This window comes from Leuresthes tenuis, unplaced genomic scaffold, assembly GCF_036924035.1.
Source record: "Leuresthes tenuis unplaced genomic scaffold, fLeuTen1.0.hap1 SCAF_1, whole genome shotgun sequence".
Taxonomy (NCBI): Eukaryota; Metazoa; Chordata; class Actinopteri; order Atheriniformes; family Atherinopsidae; genus Leuresthes; species Leuresthes tenuis.
The window spans coordinates 30955615-30973619 of NW_027325355.1; the positions used below are offsets into that span (position 1 = coordinate 30955615).

Genomic DNA, 18005 nt, shown 5'->3' on the forward strand with positions numbered 1-18005 from the left:
CCAGTAATTACCAGTGTTTACCAGTGATTACCAGTGTTTACCAGTGATTACCAGTGTTTACCAGTAATTACCAGTGATTACCAGTGTTTACCAGTAATTACCAGAGATTACCAGTGTTTACCAGTGTTTACCAGTGTTTACCAGTGTTACCAGTGTTTACCAGTGATTACCAGTGTTTACCAGTGATTACCAGTGTTTACCACTGATTACCAGTGTTTACCAGTAATTACCAGTGATTACCAGTAATTACCAGTGATTACCACTGATTACCAGTGTTTACCACTGATTACCAGTGTTTATCAGTAATTACCAGTGTTTACCACTGATTACCAGTGTTTACCAGTAATTACCAGTGTTTACCAGTGATTACCAGTGTTTACCAGTAATTACCAGTGATTACCAGTGTTTACCAGTGTTTACCAGAGATTACCAGTGATTACCAGTGTTTACCAGTGATTACCAGAGATTACCAGTAATTACCAGTGTTTACCAGTGATTACCAGAGATTACCAGTAATTACCAGTGTTTACCAGTGATTACCAGAGATTACCAGTGTTTACCAGTGATTACCTGTGTTTAACAGTAATTACCAGTGTTTACCAGTAATTACCAGTGTTTACCAGTGTTTACCAGTGATTACCAGTAATTACCAGTAATTACCAGTGTTTACCAGTGTTTACCAGTGTTTACCAGTGATTACCAGTGTTTACCAGTGTTTACCAGTAATTACCAGTGATTACCAGAGATTACCAGTGTTTACCAGTGATTACCAGTGTTTACCAGTGATTACCAGTGTTTACCACTGATTACCAGTGTTTACCAGTAATTACCAGTGATTACCAGAGATTACCAGTGTTTACCAGAGATTACCAGTGATTACCAGTGATTACCAGTAATTACCAGTGATTACCACTGATTACCAGTGTTTACCACTGATTACCAGTGTTTATCAGTAATTGCCAGTGATTACCAGTGTTTACCAGTGATTACCAGTGTTTACCACTGATTACCAGTGTTTAACAGTAATTGCCAGTGATTACCAGTGTTTACCAGTGTTACCAGTGTTTACCAGTGTTTACCAGTGATTACCAGTGTTTACCACTGATTACCAGTGTTTAACAGTAATTGCCAGTGATTACCAGTGTTTACCAGTGTTACCAGTGTTTACCAGTGATTACCAGTGTTTAACAGTAATTACCAGTGATTACCAGTGTTTAACAGTAATTACCAGTGATTACCAGTGTTTACCAGTGATTACCAGTAATTACCAGTGTTACCAGTGTTTACCAGTGATTACCAGTGTTTAACAGTAATTACCAGTAATTACCAGTGATTACCAGTGATTACCAGTAATTACCAGTGATTACCACTGATTACCAGTGTTTACCACTGATTACCAGTGTTTATCAGTAATTGCCAGTGATTACCAGTGTTTACCAGTGATTACCAGTGTTTACCACTGATTACCAGTGTTTAACAGTAATTGCCAGTGATTACCAGTGTTTACCAGTGTTACCAGTGTTTACCAGTGTTTACCAGTGATTACCAGTGTTTACCACTGATTACCAGTGTTTAACAGTAATTGCCAGTGATTACCAGTGTTTACCAGTGTTACCAGTGTTTACCAGTGATTACCAGTGTTTAACAGTAATTACCAGTGATTACCAGTGTTTAACAGTAATTACCAGTGATTACCAGTGTTTACCAGTGATTACCAGTAATTACCAGTGTTACCAGTGTTTACCAGTGATTACCAGTGTTTAACAGTAATTACCAGTGATTACCAGTGATTACCAGTGTTTACCAGTGATTACCAGTAATTACCACTGATTACCAGTGTTTACCACTGATTACCAGTGATTACCAGTATGTGGTTGGATGTCTGAGATCCTCTTTTAGTTCCTGGAGGATCTGGAGTGTATTTAACGCTACCTGTTGTGGAATTCGTAGATATCCTGGATGTTGCCAAACACGATGTCGTCCTTGTTGGTGAGGCCAGCTGGAACGTCCTCTGACCCACTCGTCATCTCCCACAGGTACGTCTGCGCCACACAACGGTACAACCAGCAGGGTGATTACGGTACTCTGCGGGGCTCACGGAAATATCCCCCCGTCTAAAACGATTGACGTACCTCTATGCACTCCTGCAGGTCTCTGACATAGACTCTCTCCGTCTGGAGGAGCTCGGCCATGATGTACCTGATAACAGACACACAGGTGTTGGAAGAGAACAGCACTGCCGCTGGTCATGCCAACACAAACACTACTCACTCTTTCTTGCGGGCGGAGCGTCTCTTTTCGTCGCTGACCTGGTGACTCGGGTCCGACAGGTTGACCTCAGGGTCTGAGTCCGACAGACTGTTGGGAATCAGCTCCAGCTCCAGGTCCTTATTGTCCTGACAGGGACACCGTACAATGTGCACTTGTCAAAGCTACAAAGTACAGCTGTACTTAAGTCTTTTCACGTCTTTGTTGCTCAAACCTAAACTTTGAAAGTCACCCCTTACCTGAGAACACCCTCCCAGCGCCGTCTCCAGCAGGTGGCGATACTGTCCCATCCTGACCGTGAAGTCGCGATAGCGCTTATCCACCGTGGAAACGCAGCGCCGCAGCTCGGTGCGGTGGGCGTGGCCTTTAGCCAGCATGCTCTCAGCCAGCTGGATCAGCAGGTGAACCTTTTCCTGTGTATGCTGAGAGATACTTTGCCATTATATTATAGATTAAACAGGCTATTTCCAGCTCATTGTACGACCTTCCTTGATTTAACCATGAAAAGGAACATAAACCACCTCTAAAAGCCATACTGAGAGTTTTTTTGTGGCTCTAACTTTTTTTGACCAACCAAAATATGCAGAAGCCAAAATCCCTGAAACTGGTCCAAAACAACCACTTCATGTCTGCATGGGACAATAAACTATGAAGCGCCTTATTGTTTGATTAGATTTTCAGTGAGTGACGATGAGGAAGCCGTTCGTTTGCTTTTAATCTAATTCGGTGAATGCTGAAACCATGAAAAAAACAACCTTGGCAGAGATGCAGAACTCTCTGTGTTGGTTCAACAGCTCCTGTGTCTCGGCCACTGTTGCCCCCGGCGATGTGTGTGTGGCCAGGTAGTGGTCACCTGACTGCTGCAGCCAATCCAGTGCCTGCAATGTTAGGCACATTTAACATAGAGACACTTTCAGGCAATAAGTCACAAATATTCATTTGAATAATAAGAAGAAAAAGAAAGGCAGAAAATACCAGTTATAATAATTTCTGATGAATCTGTAAATCTTTTTGTCTTCATTATTCAATGAGTAATTTGGTCTTTAAAACATGAAAATCATTGAAAAATGTGTCCCAGAACCCCAAAGCCGAAGGTGACGGCTTTAAATTCTTTGCTCCCGAGCAAGAAAACCTCAAAATATTTACCATTATGAGACCAAAAAATGATCTAGAGGGGCTAGATATTTGACATTTTATCAATTTCCAGTCAGTTTCACAAGTAAATCCTCTTTGGGTTGAATAAAAAGCACATTATTTGTGGAGCTGACCTGCTGGGCGTGGCTCTGGAACATCAGATACTGCTGGCACTGGTCCAGTCTGCGCTTCTTCAAAGTCCAGAAATGAAGAACTCTGTTTTCTCTCTGGAGGAGCTCACTGAGGATACCTAAGCACACAGAAATACCCGGATCAGTAAAATTACCACCAAAATATCCCAAAATAGAATTGATTAAAGCTATTATCTATGGTGTCCCTCAGGGCACCATCCTGGTTTCACTGCACTTCTCCCGTTCCTCTAAACGATGCAGGCATATTTCAATATGTGTGTGTTCACCTTTAACCTGCTGCTCCGGCACCCTGGAGTGCCCAGTGACCTCAGTAACTCCCGTTACCCCGGAGACGGTGACGCTGTGGCCAGAGATGTTCGCCATGGTGACGCTGTTGCGATGAATGTACTTGAGAAAAACCTCAGCGTTCCTTCTGGCCAGAGTGCAAGCCTGTTGCCATGGAAATAAGGGTTATTAGGGACTATACTGGCATGTGTGTCTTTTTGAAATATGCTTGAGGTAATTAAATAGACAAATAAGGACCATTTGACGCTCCGTTCACATCCGTACAAACAGGCCATGCTTAGTGCTTTTCTGGCAGGTCTGCCAGCATGTGAAGTAAAACTCGTACAGACGGTCCAGAACCTGTTGGGTGTTCCATCAAACCACGAGGACATCCCATCACTCATTGTTTTCCACGTATCCTACCAACAGACTGACCTCTGGACCAGCAGCCAGCTTTTTTAGCTCAATCATGGAGATGTATGCTCTTTTTGAAAGACTATGTCCTTTAGTCTGGGGACGATGACCCTATACTATACTATAGGAGCAGGGGCGTGGCCCAGTCTACCTTCAGGAATCTCTAGAAGTCTCGTCTGTACAGAAAACACCTTCAGCACCCGACCATGCCTAACAGTGCCCACTTTACCTGTTTTACTTGTACTTTTACTACCATAAAACTTCATCCTGCTGATTACTGAAACTAATCAACTTCCTGGTGCTCTTCCTGCACTCGTCACCTTCAGAAACGCCTCTTTCTGCTCCATGTGCTTGTTGATGAGCGGCAGCAGCTGCTCCGGTTGTCTCTCTCCTCCTCCGCACCAGTCCTCCTCCCTGCGGTACTCCTGCTCTAAACTCTCCAGGACGCCACACACCTGGAAACAGGTAGATGAACAAACAAATACGCACACTGATGCTTAGTGTTAAAGTCCCACAGCTTTGGAGCCGTTTCTGAAGCGATGACAGGCAGCATCAGCTGAGGAGTTTTGGAGTCGTAAATACTTAACATGGACTATTGCAAAGGAAATAAATCCCCTGCAGCCCAAAATGTGTTTTTCCCAAAGATCTGATAAAACAGAACCACATCCAAAAATCAATCAATCAATCTATAAACGGTGGAAAAACTTTCCTCAACATAAAACTGTGAAGACGGTGAACATACCATCCTTTACAGTACATAATAACCTCATAATAAGACAATAAAATGAGTCCTGGACGTGATCTCCTGCATGTAAAACAGAAGTCATTCTGCCCTGGACGGGGCTGGCTGATGCTATTTGTGGTTTTGTGGAGCTGGGGGTGTAAAAGTGCAGGAGTCAGGGTGTAAAGTGATGCTTTTGGAGATAATTTCCCACTGATTACTGATTAAATGAATAATGAAGAAGACACATGACTTATAATCAACCATCTCTTGCTCACTTTTTGAAATACTTCAAATATAAAGCATCATGTTTTGTATTTAACAGTGACCCCCCCCCCCGGCGGTACCTGCTGTGAGGTCCTGTAGAAGGCGGCAGATGCATTGACCAGTTTGAGTCTATCTTCAATCCTCAGCATCAGAGTCTGCCAGTGCAACGCTACCGTCTGGGCGCAAGACCTCACTGCATCTGGATCATAGTGTCCTGACCTGAGGAGGGAGGTCAAAGGCCTGAAACAGGTGCATTCAACAGGCATCTCGACTGTAGTTAGAAAGAATGAATCCACAGTTATCCTCCTGGTGCAGCAAACATGTTACGGTCAGCGGTTTCTTCTTCTGGAGAGTAAAGGTTATGAATACTCTTTGGCATCATCACGTCTGAATATAGCAAAGGTGGCTGGTCCAGTGTAGGGACCAGATCTGCGCCTGTTGGTGATGTCACACTCTATGATTGGCTGGATGTTGGCACGATGACGTAAGGGAATGTGATTGGTCCGGTGTAGGTACCAGATGTGCTCGGGTTGCCAGATCTGCCACTCGTAAAAAACTTTTTTTTCAATACAAAATGTATTTGGAAACTGAGCTAATCATGTCAGCATTTCTGTAAAAGTCACAAAGAAAACAGCTAAGAAAACATAAAGTATAAAGTATTTTATGAATGAAGTATTTTCTGCCAATATGAGGTTATTTAATAGAAACTCCAACTTTATTACAAACTACATTTCATAAGAATCAGATGAGCTCGGGGTCTTTATCGAAAGATGAAGCTGGATTTCTTTGTAAAAGTCGTCCATGTTTCCTACGAAGAGAAAACGACTTCAACAGGTTGTTTTTTTTACTACTTCAGTAAGTAGTCTGGACCAATCACATTCCCTTACGTTACCGTGCCAACGTCCAGCCAATCACCAGATCTGGCCCCTACACCGTTTGTTTGTCTGTTTCTTGCAGCCATGTGTGTGACGTGCACAGCCTGCTTCATTCACCCCAGGTGAGCTGCTGTGTTTTTGCTCTGCAGCGACCCTTAAAACGTCCTCCTCACATCTGCCGATCATCTGATTAATGGGCTTAAACGCAGACTGCTGAGCTGCCATGAAAAGGATTCTTTAATAAAAGAGTGATGTGAAACAGCTGGCCTGGAAGCATGTAAAGGACAAAGAAAGTGCTGTTTAATTAGCCTAAAACTGTCACCACTCTATTTAAACGCTCCACCTACTGCAGACTGAGTCCTGCAGCCGCCACAGGTCACATGAACTGCTTCTACCACTGATACAGCCTGTATCTCATAATACTCATAATACTGCCTGGAGAAGGTTTTACTCGTTTTATTTCAGCTTCTGCTGCTATCTGAGCCAAGTCTGGTTGTGCTGAAGGTCTCTTCCTGATAAAAGGGACTTTTTCTACCCTATGCCTGCTGAGGACGGGGGAATAAATCAAAGAGAAGATTCAGAGCGACCTGTTGGCCTATAATCTTCTAAATACTATCATACTGAATTAGACGGAGTTGTTGGACTTGGACTGAACTCGTTTAGTTCCTCTGTGGAGTTCCATGGGACGACTTTAGCTTCCTCCTGCTCTCTTTCAGGCTCTGAAAATAGTTTACGATCACCTTAAGCTCAACACATCCACAGATTTAAAGGCTTTTGCTTTCATTTCACATGTTTACAGGCAAATATTGCACCATTATGTATTTCCAAAATAAGAAATATGTTGAAAGTAGATTAAAGTTTCAGTGTAAAGTTCCTCTGGAGTCCACAGCAATATTTCTTCAACTGTATTTAAGGCAAACTTTATTGGATTTTTACCATTTACCAAACCTTCCTGGATGTCACATTTTGATAATCTGATATCTGCTTTGCATTCAGACATAACCTTACCTGACCAGCAGCTCCGCTCTCTGCTGCAGGGCCAGAGCCACCTGGTGCGTCCTCTGCAGGGAGTCGGCGTGCAGGAGAGCCTGGAGGACAACAAACATTTAATATATCAGGCTGTGATAAACCCTGATCTGTGTCTTAAACACATTAATATATCAGGCTGTGATAAACCCTGATCTGTGTCTTAAAGGGTTCCCTGTTTGTCCACATTTTAATCCACTAAATGTTTTACTGAATCTAACTTATTTAGAGAAGAAAAAGGCTAATTTATTTTAAGACTCATTCAGATTTATATTATTTCCCTCCAATTATGTTTCTTCAGGCTTTAAATCTAATATCTGAGATGATCTTTTAAAATCCTGCCATTCTACTTCTGTCTGTGCGCTGCTTCTCACTTGTTCCTTCTTTTGTCTTTGGGAGGACTGTATTATGCTGTCTTTTCCACGTTTAATACAAGAACACATGGAAAGAAGTTTATCCTGGTGTAAAAAATATGTGTGCACGTTGTAAAAAAAGCACATCCTTTTCCTTAAAGTATTTCCAGTATCTGTATTACTGCACTGCTTCGTTTCTTTTCTTCTTGGTCGATTAAAGCCTTTTTTTGACAGCAGACACGAAAGAAATCCCGAGAATAGTTGAATTAAATCAGGGAGGTTGCAGCTCATGGAATATCTTAGCAAACATGCGTGATTTGCATTGATCTGAAGCATGGAAAAGTCCTGATTCGTGTTTCCAGCTGCTGTGTGTGAATGTGTGTGCAGTAACCTCTATGGCCTGCTGGAGGCGCTCATGCTCCCTCTGCAGCTGCTCCGCTTCAGACAGACAGCTGGAATTTAACATGCAGGATGACAGCATCACTTCCCCCTCTGAGATCCACCCCAGCACCTGCGGGGGGGACAGGTAGGGAACATGATCCTGGGGCCCGGATGGGACCTGAAGGTGTTAAAGTCCCTCAGGATGTTACCTGCTTGACCTGGCTCTGCAGGTGTCTCAGCTGCAGGTTCTGCTCCAGGTGTGTGTGTGTGTGGTCTGCAATCTGCTGCAGCTCCTTCTGTTTGTCCTGCAGGAGGTGCTGCACCTCCTCCACCTGAGACGAGAGGCCTCCCTCCACCTCCGACAGTTCGATACCTGAAACGGAGACACGCTGAAGGCCCACTCTGTGGCCGCTGAGGCCCTAAACCTTCATCTGTTGGTGCATAGCTATGTTCATGTGTGCGTGTGCACGGATATTTGCTTGTGTGTGTGTCTCCATGGCAAATTCAATATGCCGGTTTCCATGGGGACCAGCTGTGCGCTTCAGAGAGCAGTTTCCATAGCAACATGTCCCCCTTTTCCCCTCTCTTTATCCTCTCTGCCCCCCCTTTCTACCCCTTAAACTATCCGTGTTCCTGAACTGGCCAAACTGAGGCAACTCTGGAGCAGAAAACAGGATTATTGGTTTATTCACTGTATTTATCTTTTTTATTTTAAATATGGAAATATCTAACGAACATGGCATTAAAATGCAACTCTTTCGCCATCAGGGCTCTGCTTCCTGCCTCTTTGGCCTTTTGCCAGTCTCTGGTTGTCTGACACCTCAAGTCCAGCTACAAACCCCAAATTTAAATCCTAAAACCTGGAAGCGCCTCAAAGACACCATGAGCCCAGTTTAACACATTTCAGTGTAGCAGAACCCTTTTAACAATGGGCAGAACCACCTTTGGACCACTGGAATACTCCCTATGAACCCCTAAAATCCAGATGAAGAACCAGGAACTAATAAAGGACCATTGGAACTCATATAAGATCCTTGAAATAGCTAAATATCTCCTGAACAAAGACCTGGACCCTCTTAAGTATTACTGAACTCTGAGTTTATGTGCTAAGAACCCCTTATGGATGTCATGAACCTCTGCATCCCCTTTCTAAAACCCTAAAGCCACTAAAGGTCCACTTTAACCCACATGAACCTGAGAGAGAAAGCATCCTTCCTTGAAAGCATCCATTGGAACGCTATCTAGGACCTTTGAAACATCATAAAGAGCCCCTTCAGAACCCCTGGACACCACAAACGCTCAGGGTCAGGCTCGGAGCCGACAGTGTGAATAATAAAAGGAATAGTTCGACACTTTTCGGTAACTGAGTTTATTTTTTATGGATGAGAGCACTTCAACAAAAAGCTCAATTAATGCTGGGAAACTGTTATGGCTCTCTGACACGTCCCCAAAGACCGACCCCAACCCTTTAAAGACCAGTGGATCTCTCTAAATGGCTCTTTAAGAACTCTCTTAACCCTCCCAGGAGACCCTGAACAACATTTACGTCCCTTTTCCCTTCATAACCATCGATAATGTTGAGACATCCTTTCTGGGAACCAAGTCTCCCACCTCCATCCCTTCTAAGACCTCCAAAGTGGTCTGTGGAACCTGTTCTTACAGCTTCTTACAGCAGTGTACCTGAAGCCTCATTTCTAGGTTCCATTATTGAATTAACCATCATAGGATTTGGTCATATAAGCAGATGTCACCATGCTTTACACTTCCTGTCAGATCAGCATAACAGTGAGACTCTTACCTGATGCCTGGACCTCCGTGATGTACTGCTGAAGGTCATGACCTTGCTGAATGACCTCATAAGTCATGTTGTTCATTGCCAGTCTTCGCTCCATGTGCCTACAGATCAATCAGTCCATCAATGAAAGATCATTTTTGCCCTGATTTAGAAAGATGTCACCATGTGGGTCTTTATACCTATGAATGCGTTGCTGTGCTAGCGTTAGCGCTTCAGGACTAGCCTCCACCAGGCGGGACTGGCCCAGTGCTAGCTTGTCCTGGCCTAGTTTGTCCTGGTTTGTTTCAGCTAGCCGTGTAGATGCCAGCTTCTCAGTGGAAAAGTCCTGGGACTGTTTTTGGAGATCCTGCTTCCAGGCATCTATTTCACCCGTTACCTAAGAGATAAAAGAAATACAAAGACTCCAGCTTTGCTTCAGAGAAGTGGACGGAGGGATACTTTGGGAGAAAAGCACAAAATGAAATGCACCTCCAGTGTGCACTGCTGCAATATGCGGAGCTGCAGGTAAATGTCCAGTCGGATCTTCCTCTGGTGGAAAAGTTCCTCAAGCTGAGCGTGAGATTCCTCCAGCTGCTGCAACACCGACTCCACATGGGCCACCGAGCTCCCCTGGGGCCTGAAACAAACCCAACATTAAAGACCCCTGCACACAAAGTCAAAGGGAAACACTCCAACCATTACAGATCACACCAAACACAAAGCAAATATGATGATACCAACCAAACAACCGCACACTTAAATCCAACATCAAGCTGTCGCACAGACATGAAATAAGTGTAAGAACAAGATCTGGGATGCAAGAGAACTTATACAGTCAATATAATCTTGAAATCTGTGAAAGATGCACCACATTTACACTAAACCTGACAACGTTCTGCAGGATGCAGGTAGAATAAAGGCACATAAACATTATGGAGCAAACCAACAGACCCAAACAGGAATAACTGTAGCTGCATAATCTACATTAATCTGGAAAACAAGCGACTCAGAAGCATTAAAAAAGCAGTTCAGAACCTACCTTTAAAACAAAGCCACACGTTGGATTAGATCTATAAACCCATCAAATGTGCGTTCAAACATCCATGAAGCAGTTGTTTGGAGAACATTTGTTGTCTGGATTACGTAATCCACACATTTTACATAATCTAGAAAACAGCAACACCCACAAAAAACCCAAATACACCTGGAAACTGAATTTAATTTGTTTTTCAGGATCCAGAAAACAAAGGTATCGACCACACAGTCTGCATCATCCACAAATGCAGCCTTAGAGTGTACATATCCCTTAAAATTAATGCGTCTTCACCTTCTAAAACGACTTAAAAAACGAATGCAGCCTCAAATATTACAAAATATACTTAAAAAAATGGTTGAAACAAACCTGGAAACAAATGCACCATCAGTGAATCAACAAGGTAATTCTGCATTATTTAAAATTTAATCTGGAAAACTGCTGCACCTGCAGTTCTCTGCACAGTCAAAACAGCTTGAAAACAGATGCAGACAAACACCCTAATCCAGGAAATGAATGAATCAGCACACAGACACTGTCCATAATCCAGCCACAGCCGACCCAAACCAACACATTCAACACCAGCTTCACATCGGACACATTGTAGAAAACAGATTATCTCTCACTTTCTACATGGCAGAAAACAAATGCAGCCCCTTATATTTCACACATGGCCAAAGAGCTGCATTAAGGTGGAAAACGACGTCCTTCACGGCCTCCGTGCACGACTCAGAGCCACACGCCCACTCGTGCACGATGCCTTAAACTGTCTGTGTGTACCTGAGTTGCAGGATGAGGTCTTCTCCTTCCCTGATGACACTCATCGCAGCTTCCTGTGGGTCAGGGTTAGAGCTCGGGTTAGTGTAAGGGTTAGAGAGTGGGGGAAGACATCAGGGGGTGTTAGCTTGTTATGATGTGGTTAGAGCTGTGGGGTCAGAGGTCAAACGTGGCCAGGTACCTGTGTGTTGGCTTGCTGCTGCTGCTGCTGGCTGATTAAAGCCTGCAGAGCCTCCACAGTGTCTGGGCAAACCAGGAGATCTGAGGAGAGCTGCTTCTGGAGCCCGTCCATCCACACTGAGAGCTAAGCAAGGGGAGAGAAGGGGAGCTTTCAGAGGGATAAAGGAATGAAACTTGGCTGAAATTGTTGGAGGATATATGCTACCTCTTTTGTGTGAGTGTAGAAAGACACAGCGAGGTCCAGCAGCAGCTTCCTCTGTTCAACCCGCTGGATGAAGGCCTGCAACACATGAAAACAACGTGAACCCCTCTGAGGAACAGCCTAACAACAACGTGAACCCCTCTGAGGAACAGCATGAAAACAACGTGAACCCCTCTGAGGAACAGCATAAAAACAACGTGAACCCCTCTGAGATAAAAACAACGTGAACCCCTCTGAGATAAAAACAACGTGAACCCCTCTGAGGAACAGCATAAAAACAACGTGAACCCCTCTGAGGAACAGCATAAAAACAACGTGAACCCCTCTGAGGAACAGCATGAAAACAACGTTAAACCCCTCTGAGGAACAGCATGAAAACAACGTGAACCCCTCTGAGGAACAGCATGAAAACAACGTGAACCCCTCTGAGGAACAGCATAAAAACAACGTGAACCCCTCTGAGATAAAAACAACGTGAACCCCTCTGAGGAACAGCATGAAAACAACGTGAACCCCTCTGAGGAACAGCATGAAAACAACGTTAAACCCCTCTGAGGAACAGCATGAAAACAACGTGAACCCCTCTGAGATAAAAACAACGTGAACCCCTCTGAGATAAAAACAACGTGAACCCCTCTGAGATAAAAACAACGTAAAACCCTCTGAGATAAAAACAACGTGAACCCCTCTGAGATAAAAACAACGTGAACCCCTCTGAGATAAAAACAACGTGAAACCCTCTGAGGAACAGCATGAAAACAACGTGAACCCCTCTGAGGAACAGCATAAAAACAACGTGAACCCCTCTGAGGAACAGCATGAAAACAACGTGAACCCCTCTGAGGAACAGCATGAAAACAACGTGAACCCCTCTGAGATAAAAACAACGTGAACCCCTCTGAGATAAAAACAACGTGAACCCCTCTGAGATAAAAACAACGTAAAACCCTCTGAGATAAAAACAACGTGAACCCCTCTGAGGAACAGCATAAAAACAACGTGAACCCCTCTGAGGAACAGCATAAAAACAACGTGAACCCCTCTGAGATAAAAACAACGTGAACCCCTCTGAGATAAAAACAACGTGAACCCCTCTGAGATAAAAACAACGTAAAACCCTCTGAGATAAAAACAACGTGAACCCCTCTGAGATAAAAACAACGTGAACCCCTCTGAGATAAAAACAACGTGAACCCCTCTGAGATAAAAACAACGTGAACCCCTCTGAGATAAAAACAACGTGAAACCCTCTGAGGAACAGCATAAAAACAACGTGAACCCCTTTGAGATAAAAACAACGTGAACCCCTCTGAGGAACAGCATGAAAACAACGTGAACCCCTCTGAGGAACAGCATAAAAACAACGTGAACCCCTCTGAGGAACAGCATGAAAACAACGTGAACCCCTCTGAGATAAAAACAACGTGAACCCCTCTGAGGAACAGCGTAAAAACAACGTGAACCCCTCTGAGGAACAGCATGAAAACAACGTGAACCCCTCTGAGATAAAAACAACGTGAACCCCTCTGAGGAACAGCATAAAAACAACGTGAACCCCTCTGAGGAACAGCATGAAAACAACGTGAACCCCTCTGAGATAAAAACAACGTGAACCCCTCTGAGGAACAGCATAAAAACAACGTGAACCCCTTTGAGATAAAAACAACGTGAACCCCTCTGAGGAACAGCATAAAAACAACGTGAACCCCTTTGAGATAAAAACAACGTGAAACCCTCTGAGGAACAGCATAAAAACAACGTGAACCCCTTTGAGATAAAAACAACGTGAACCCCTCTGAGGAACAGCATGAAAACAACGTGAACCCCTCTGAGGAACAGCATAAAAACAACGTGAACCCCTCTGAGGAACAGCATAAAAACAACGTGAACCCCTCTGAGGAACAGCATAAAAACAACGTGAACCCCTCTGAGATAAAAACAACGTGAAACCCTCTGAGGAACAGCATAAAAACAACGTGAACCCCTTTGAGATAAAAACAACGTAAAACCCTCTGAGGAACAGCATAAAAACAACGTGAACCCCTTTGAGATAAAAACAACGTGAACCCCTCTGAGGAACAGCATGAAAACAACGTGAACCCCTCTGAGGAACAGCATGAAAACAACGTGAAACCCTCTGAGGAACAGCATAAAAACAACGTGAACCCCTCTGAGATAAAGACAACGTGAACCCCTCTGAGATAAAAACAACGTGAACCCCTCTGAGGAACAGCATGAAAACAACGTGAACCCCTCTGAGGAACAGCATGAAAACAACGTGAACCCCTCTGAGGAACAGCATAAAAACAACGTGAACCCCTCTGAGATAAAAACAACGTGAACCCCTCTGAGATAAAAACAACGTGAACCCCTCTGAGATAAAAACAACGTGAACCCCTCTGAGGAACAGCATGAAAACAACGTGAACCCCTCTGAGGAACAGCATGAAAACAACGTGAACCCCTCTGAGGAACAGCATAAAAACAACGTGAACCCCTCTGAGGAACAGCATAAAAACAACGTGAACCCCTCTGAGGAACAGCATAAAAACAACGTGAACCCCTCTGAGGAACAGCATAAAAACAACGTGAACCCCTCTGAGGAACAGCATAAAAACAACGTGAACCCCTCTGAGATAAAAACAACGTGAACCCCTCTGAGATAAAAACAACGTGAACCCCTCTGAGATAAAAACAACGTGAACCCCTCTGAGATAAAAACAACGTGAACCCCTCTGAGATAAAAACAACGTGAACCCCTCTGAGATAAAAACAACGTGAACCCCTCTGAGATAAAAACAACGTGAACCCCTCTGAGATAAAAACAACGTAAAACCCTCTGAGGAACAGCATAAAAACAACGTGAACCCCTCTGAGATAAAAACAACGTGAACCCCTCTGAGATAAAAACAACGTGAACCCCTCTGAGATAAAAACAACGTGAACCCCTCTGAGATAAAAACAACGTAAAACCCTCTGAGGAACAGCATAAAAACAACGTGAACCCCTCTGAGATAAAAACAACGTGAACCCCTCTGAGATAAAAACAACGTGAACCCCTCTGAGATAAAAACAACGTGAACCCCTCTGAGATAAAAACAACGTGAACCCCTCTGAGATAAAAACAACGTAAAACCCTCTGAGATAAAAACAACGTGAACCCCTCTGAGATAAAAACAACGTGAACCCCTCTGAGATAAAAACAACGTGAACCCCTCTGAGGAACAGCGTAAAAACAACGTGAACCCCTCTGAGGAACAGCGTAAAAACAACGTGAACCCCTCTGAGGAACAGCATGAAAACAACGTGAACCCCTCTGAGGAACAGCGTAAAAACAACGTGAACCCCTCTGAGGAACAGCATGAAAACAACGTGAATAAAAACTTAATAAAAACACTACCTGCATGCGCAGCTCCAGGTCTCGGGCTGCCTGGTAGATCTCCTCCTCCTCGCACTCTCCAGACTGGGCCAGCTGATCTGCTGCCTCCAGGAGCTTCTCCGCATTAGTGTAAGTGTTCTGAAACACATTTGATCTCGTTGTAAATCCGGACAGTGAAATCTCCACATGGTTAAACTTTGCCCTGTTCTCTGGTGAATGCCCCCCCCCCAACAGTAGTTTTATTCCTTTTGTGTTACCTGTGCAACCTGCTGGAAGTCATCATGGCGCTTCTGCAAAGCTCGTGCTCGGTGCAGAGACTTCCCCACGCCGCTGTGTTTGTTCAGGAAAACCTCTCCGTGCTGCTCCACCCAGTCCAGCACCTGAGAGACGAAGAGGTGGAGAAAACTGTGAAGGCACATCTGGACCAGATCATCTGGATCTGCACCTGTAAATCACTCTAAATCTAAATCTTAGTCTACATCTGAATCTGTCTCGAGTTCATTCAAACTCTCTTTGGTATGATACTGGATCTGGATCAGAATCTGAATTTGAACCTGGATGTAAAGCTGAAATTATCTTTGATTTAGCCATGAATCTGCACCGAAGTCTAAATCAGACTCTGTATAAACATCAGAATCAGGATTTGGATCCGAATGTAAATTGGAATCAGGACCAAACACTGGTCTGGTTTGGGATCAGATTCTCAATGAAACTATAAATCTGAAGTTAGATTTGTGTCTAAGTGTTCAGAATTTGGAAAATGAATGAGTGTTGGATATTATTCTGAATATCTATGGATGTGGATCCGTTTAATGGTATAAACTGCATCAGAATCTGGATCTTATTCTAGATGTGGAAATGTGAACCTTGAGATAAATCTGATTGAGACTCAGCATGCTGATGGCGGCTCATACCTGTCTAACGTCTTGCTGAAACACGCACAGCTGCAGGCGCTGATGGAGGCGGAGCTTACGGTGCTGCCACGCCCCCTCCACTTCATGGTGACCCTGCTCAAAAAGAAGACGTTTCTGTTTGTGTTGTCTGCTTCTTGAGTTTAGCGCTGGAGACCAGTCCAACTCAGTCTTACCTGCATCACCTGGTGCAGAACGCCCATGATGGCGTGTGTGGCGGCAGTGAAATCTGGTTTTGGTGCTGACTCGTCAGACTCAGATCCTGGGCAACGCTGGAGGACATCCAGTAAAGCTTTCCCACTTTCACTGACCTGCACACAAACGAGCAGAAAGGTGGGAGTCGGCGGGTTTTCAGCGTGGCTGACATGAAGGGGTGGAGACGGCCGTCGGGGCACAAAGCAGCGGTGGAAGGGGTCCAGGAGAGGCGGTCGGTCAGGTACCTGCGTGTAGTTGGCAGAGATCTCCTCGTTGAGCTCCTGGTGTTTCTTTATGGCCGCTTCCAGCTCCGCTGTCGCAGATGGCAGCGGCCCCTCAGAGCACGCCTGAACCCATCCCTCCACCCGCAGCAGGAACTGGAGCGACAGGAAGACAGACAGGAGGGCAGCGTTAGGCCCCCTCTGGAGAGCGCCAGAAAGCGGCTGTGGAGCTATTTTATTGTAACGTTGTATTCATCACCTGTTCTGCCCCTTGGTGGAAGCCTGTTGCCATGGCAAGTGTGTTGCTGCGCTCCTCCAGCGCTGTCGTCAGGGACTTCCAGTCTTCCTGTAACCTTGACGACACCATGGTGATCCGCTCCGCTCCGTAGTGACCGGCCTCTGCGAGTCTTGCTGCCACGGTAACCACGCTGTCCACATTCACACTGCCGTTCTGCACGAGCAGACACACACGGTTTGGTTCTGGACTGAAAACACCGAGTCAGACACACACACAGAAGCATAAACTGACCATGCAGTTGGCGGTGAAGTGCTGGTGTTGGGTCTGCAGGTCAACGGCGTGCTGGTGGTTTTGACCGACTTCTGCCAGGCTCTGCATGAACAGCTCTTTGCTGTGAGCGATCCACTCCGACATCTGGGACAAACAAAGAGAGCTGCTCAGACCCCGGCTGCCTGCCTCAAACCTTTCTCCTCCTCAGTCTGGACCCCGGCTGCCTGCCTCAAACCTTTCTCCTCCTCAGTCTGGACCCCGGCTGCCTGCCTCAAACCTTTCTCCTCTCAGTCTGGACCCCGGCTGCCTGCCTCAAACCTTTCTCCTCCTCAGTCTGGACCCCGGCTGCCTGCCTCAAACCTTTCTCCTCAGTCTGGACCCCGGCTGCCTGCCTCAAACCTTTCTCCTCCTCAGTCTGGACCCCGGCTGCCTGCCTCAAACCTTTCTCCTCCTCAGTCTGGACCCCGGCTGCCTGCCTCAAACCTTTCTCCTCCTCAGTCTGGACCCCGGCTGCCTGCCTCAAACCTTTCTCCTCCTCAGTCTGGACCCCGGCTGCCTGCCTCAAACCTTTCTCCTCCTCAGTCTGGACCCCGGCTGCCTGCCTCAAACCTTTCTCCTCCTCAGTCTGGACCCCGGCTGCCTGCCTCAAACCTTTCTCCTCTCAGTCTGGACCCCGGCTGCCTGCCTCAAACCTTTCTCCTCCTCAGTCTGGACCCCGGCTGCCTGCCTCAAACCTTTCTCCTCCTCAGTCTGGACCCCGGCTGCCTGCCTCAAACCTTTCTCCTCCTCAGTCTGGACCCCGGCTGCCTGCCTCAAACCTTTCTCCTCCTCAGTCTGGACCCCGGCTGCCTGCCTCAAACCTTTCTCCTCCTCAGTCTGGACCCCGGCTGCCTGCCTCAAACCTTTCTCCTCCTCAGTCTGGACCCCGGCTGCCTGCCTCAAACCTTTCTCCTCAGTCTGGACCCCGGCTG

The 18005-nt window shown here is 45.5% G+C and overlaps 1 protein-coding gene across 1 annotated transcript in view; it reads right to left on the minus strand.

The window, feature by feature from the left end:
• LOC140286187 (kalirin-like) overlaps positions 1-18005 on the minus strand; it is a 69822-nt gene that overhangs the window by 29625 nt on the left and 22192 nt on the right. Inside the window, exons 7-31 of the mRNA XM_072379143.1 lie at positions 17056-17178; positions 16786-16977; positions 16551-16682; positions 16287-16421; positions 16114-16206; positions 15457-15579; positions 15221-15337; positions 11825-11899; positions 11621-11743; positions 11443-11495; positions 10119-10266; positions 9830-10026; positions 9654-9751; positions 8065-8228; positions 7866-7985; positions 7104-7183; positions 5301-5439; positions 4553-4687; positions 3821-3983; positions 3537-3652; positions 3024-3146; positions 2508-2690; positions 2272-2396; positions 2133-2199; positions 1933-2042 (exon numbers count right to left, since the gene is read on the minus strand). Of these exons, the coding sequence (XP_072235244.1) occupies positions 1933-2042; positions 2133-2199; positions 2272-2396; positions 2508-2690; positions 3024-3146; positions 3537-3652; positions 3821-3983; positions 4553-4687; positions 5301-5439; positions 7104-7183; positions 7866-7985; positions 8065-8228; positions 9654-9751; positions 9830-10026; positions 10119-10266; positions 11443-11495; positions 11621-11743; positions 11825-11899; positions 15221-15337; positions 15457-15579; positions 16114-16206; positions 16287-16421; positions 16551-16682; positions 16786-16977; positions 17056-17178 (3134 nt within the window). The remainder of the gene's footprint in view (positions 1-1932; positions 2043-2132; positions 2200-2271; positions 2397-2507; positions 2691-3023; positions 3147-3536; positions 3653-3820; positions 3984-4552; positions 4688-5300; positions 5440-7103; positions 7184-7865; positions 7986-8064; positions 8229-9653; positions 9752-9829; positions 10027-10118; positions 10267-11442; positions 11496-11620; positions 11744-11824; positions 11900-15220; positions 15338-15456; positions 15580-16113; positions 16207-16286; positions 16422-16550; positions 16683-16785; positions 16978-17055; positions 17179-18005) is intronic.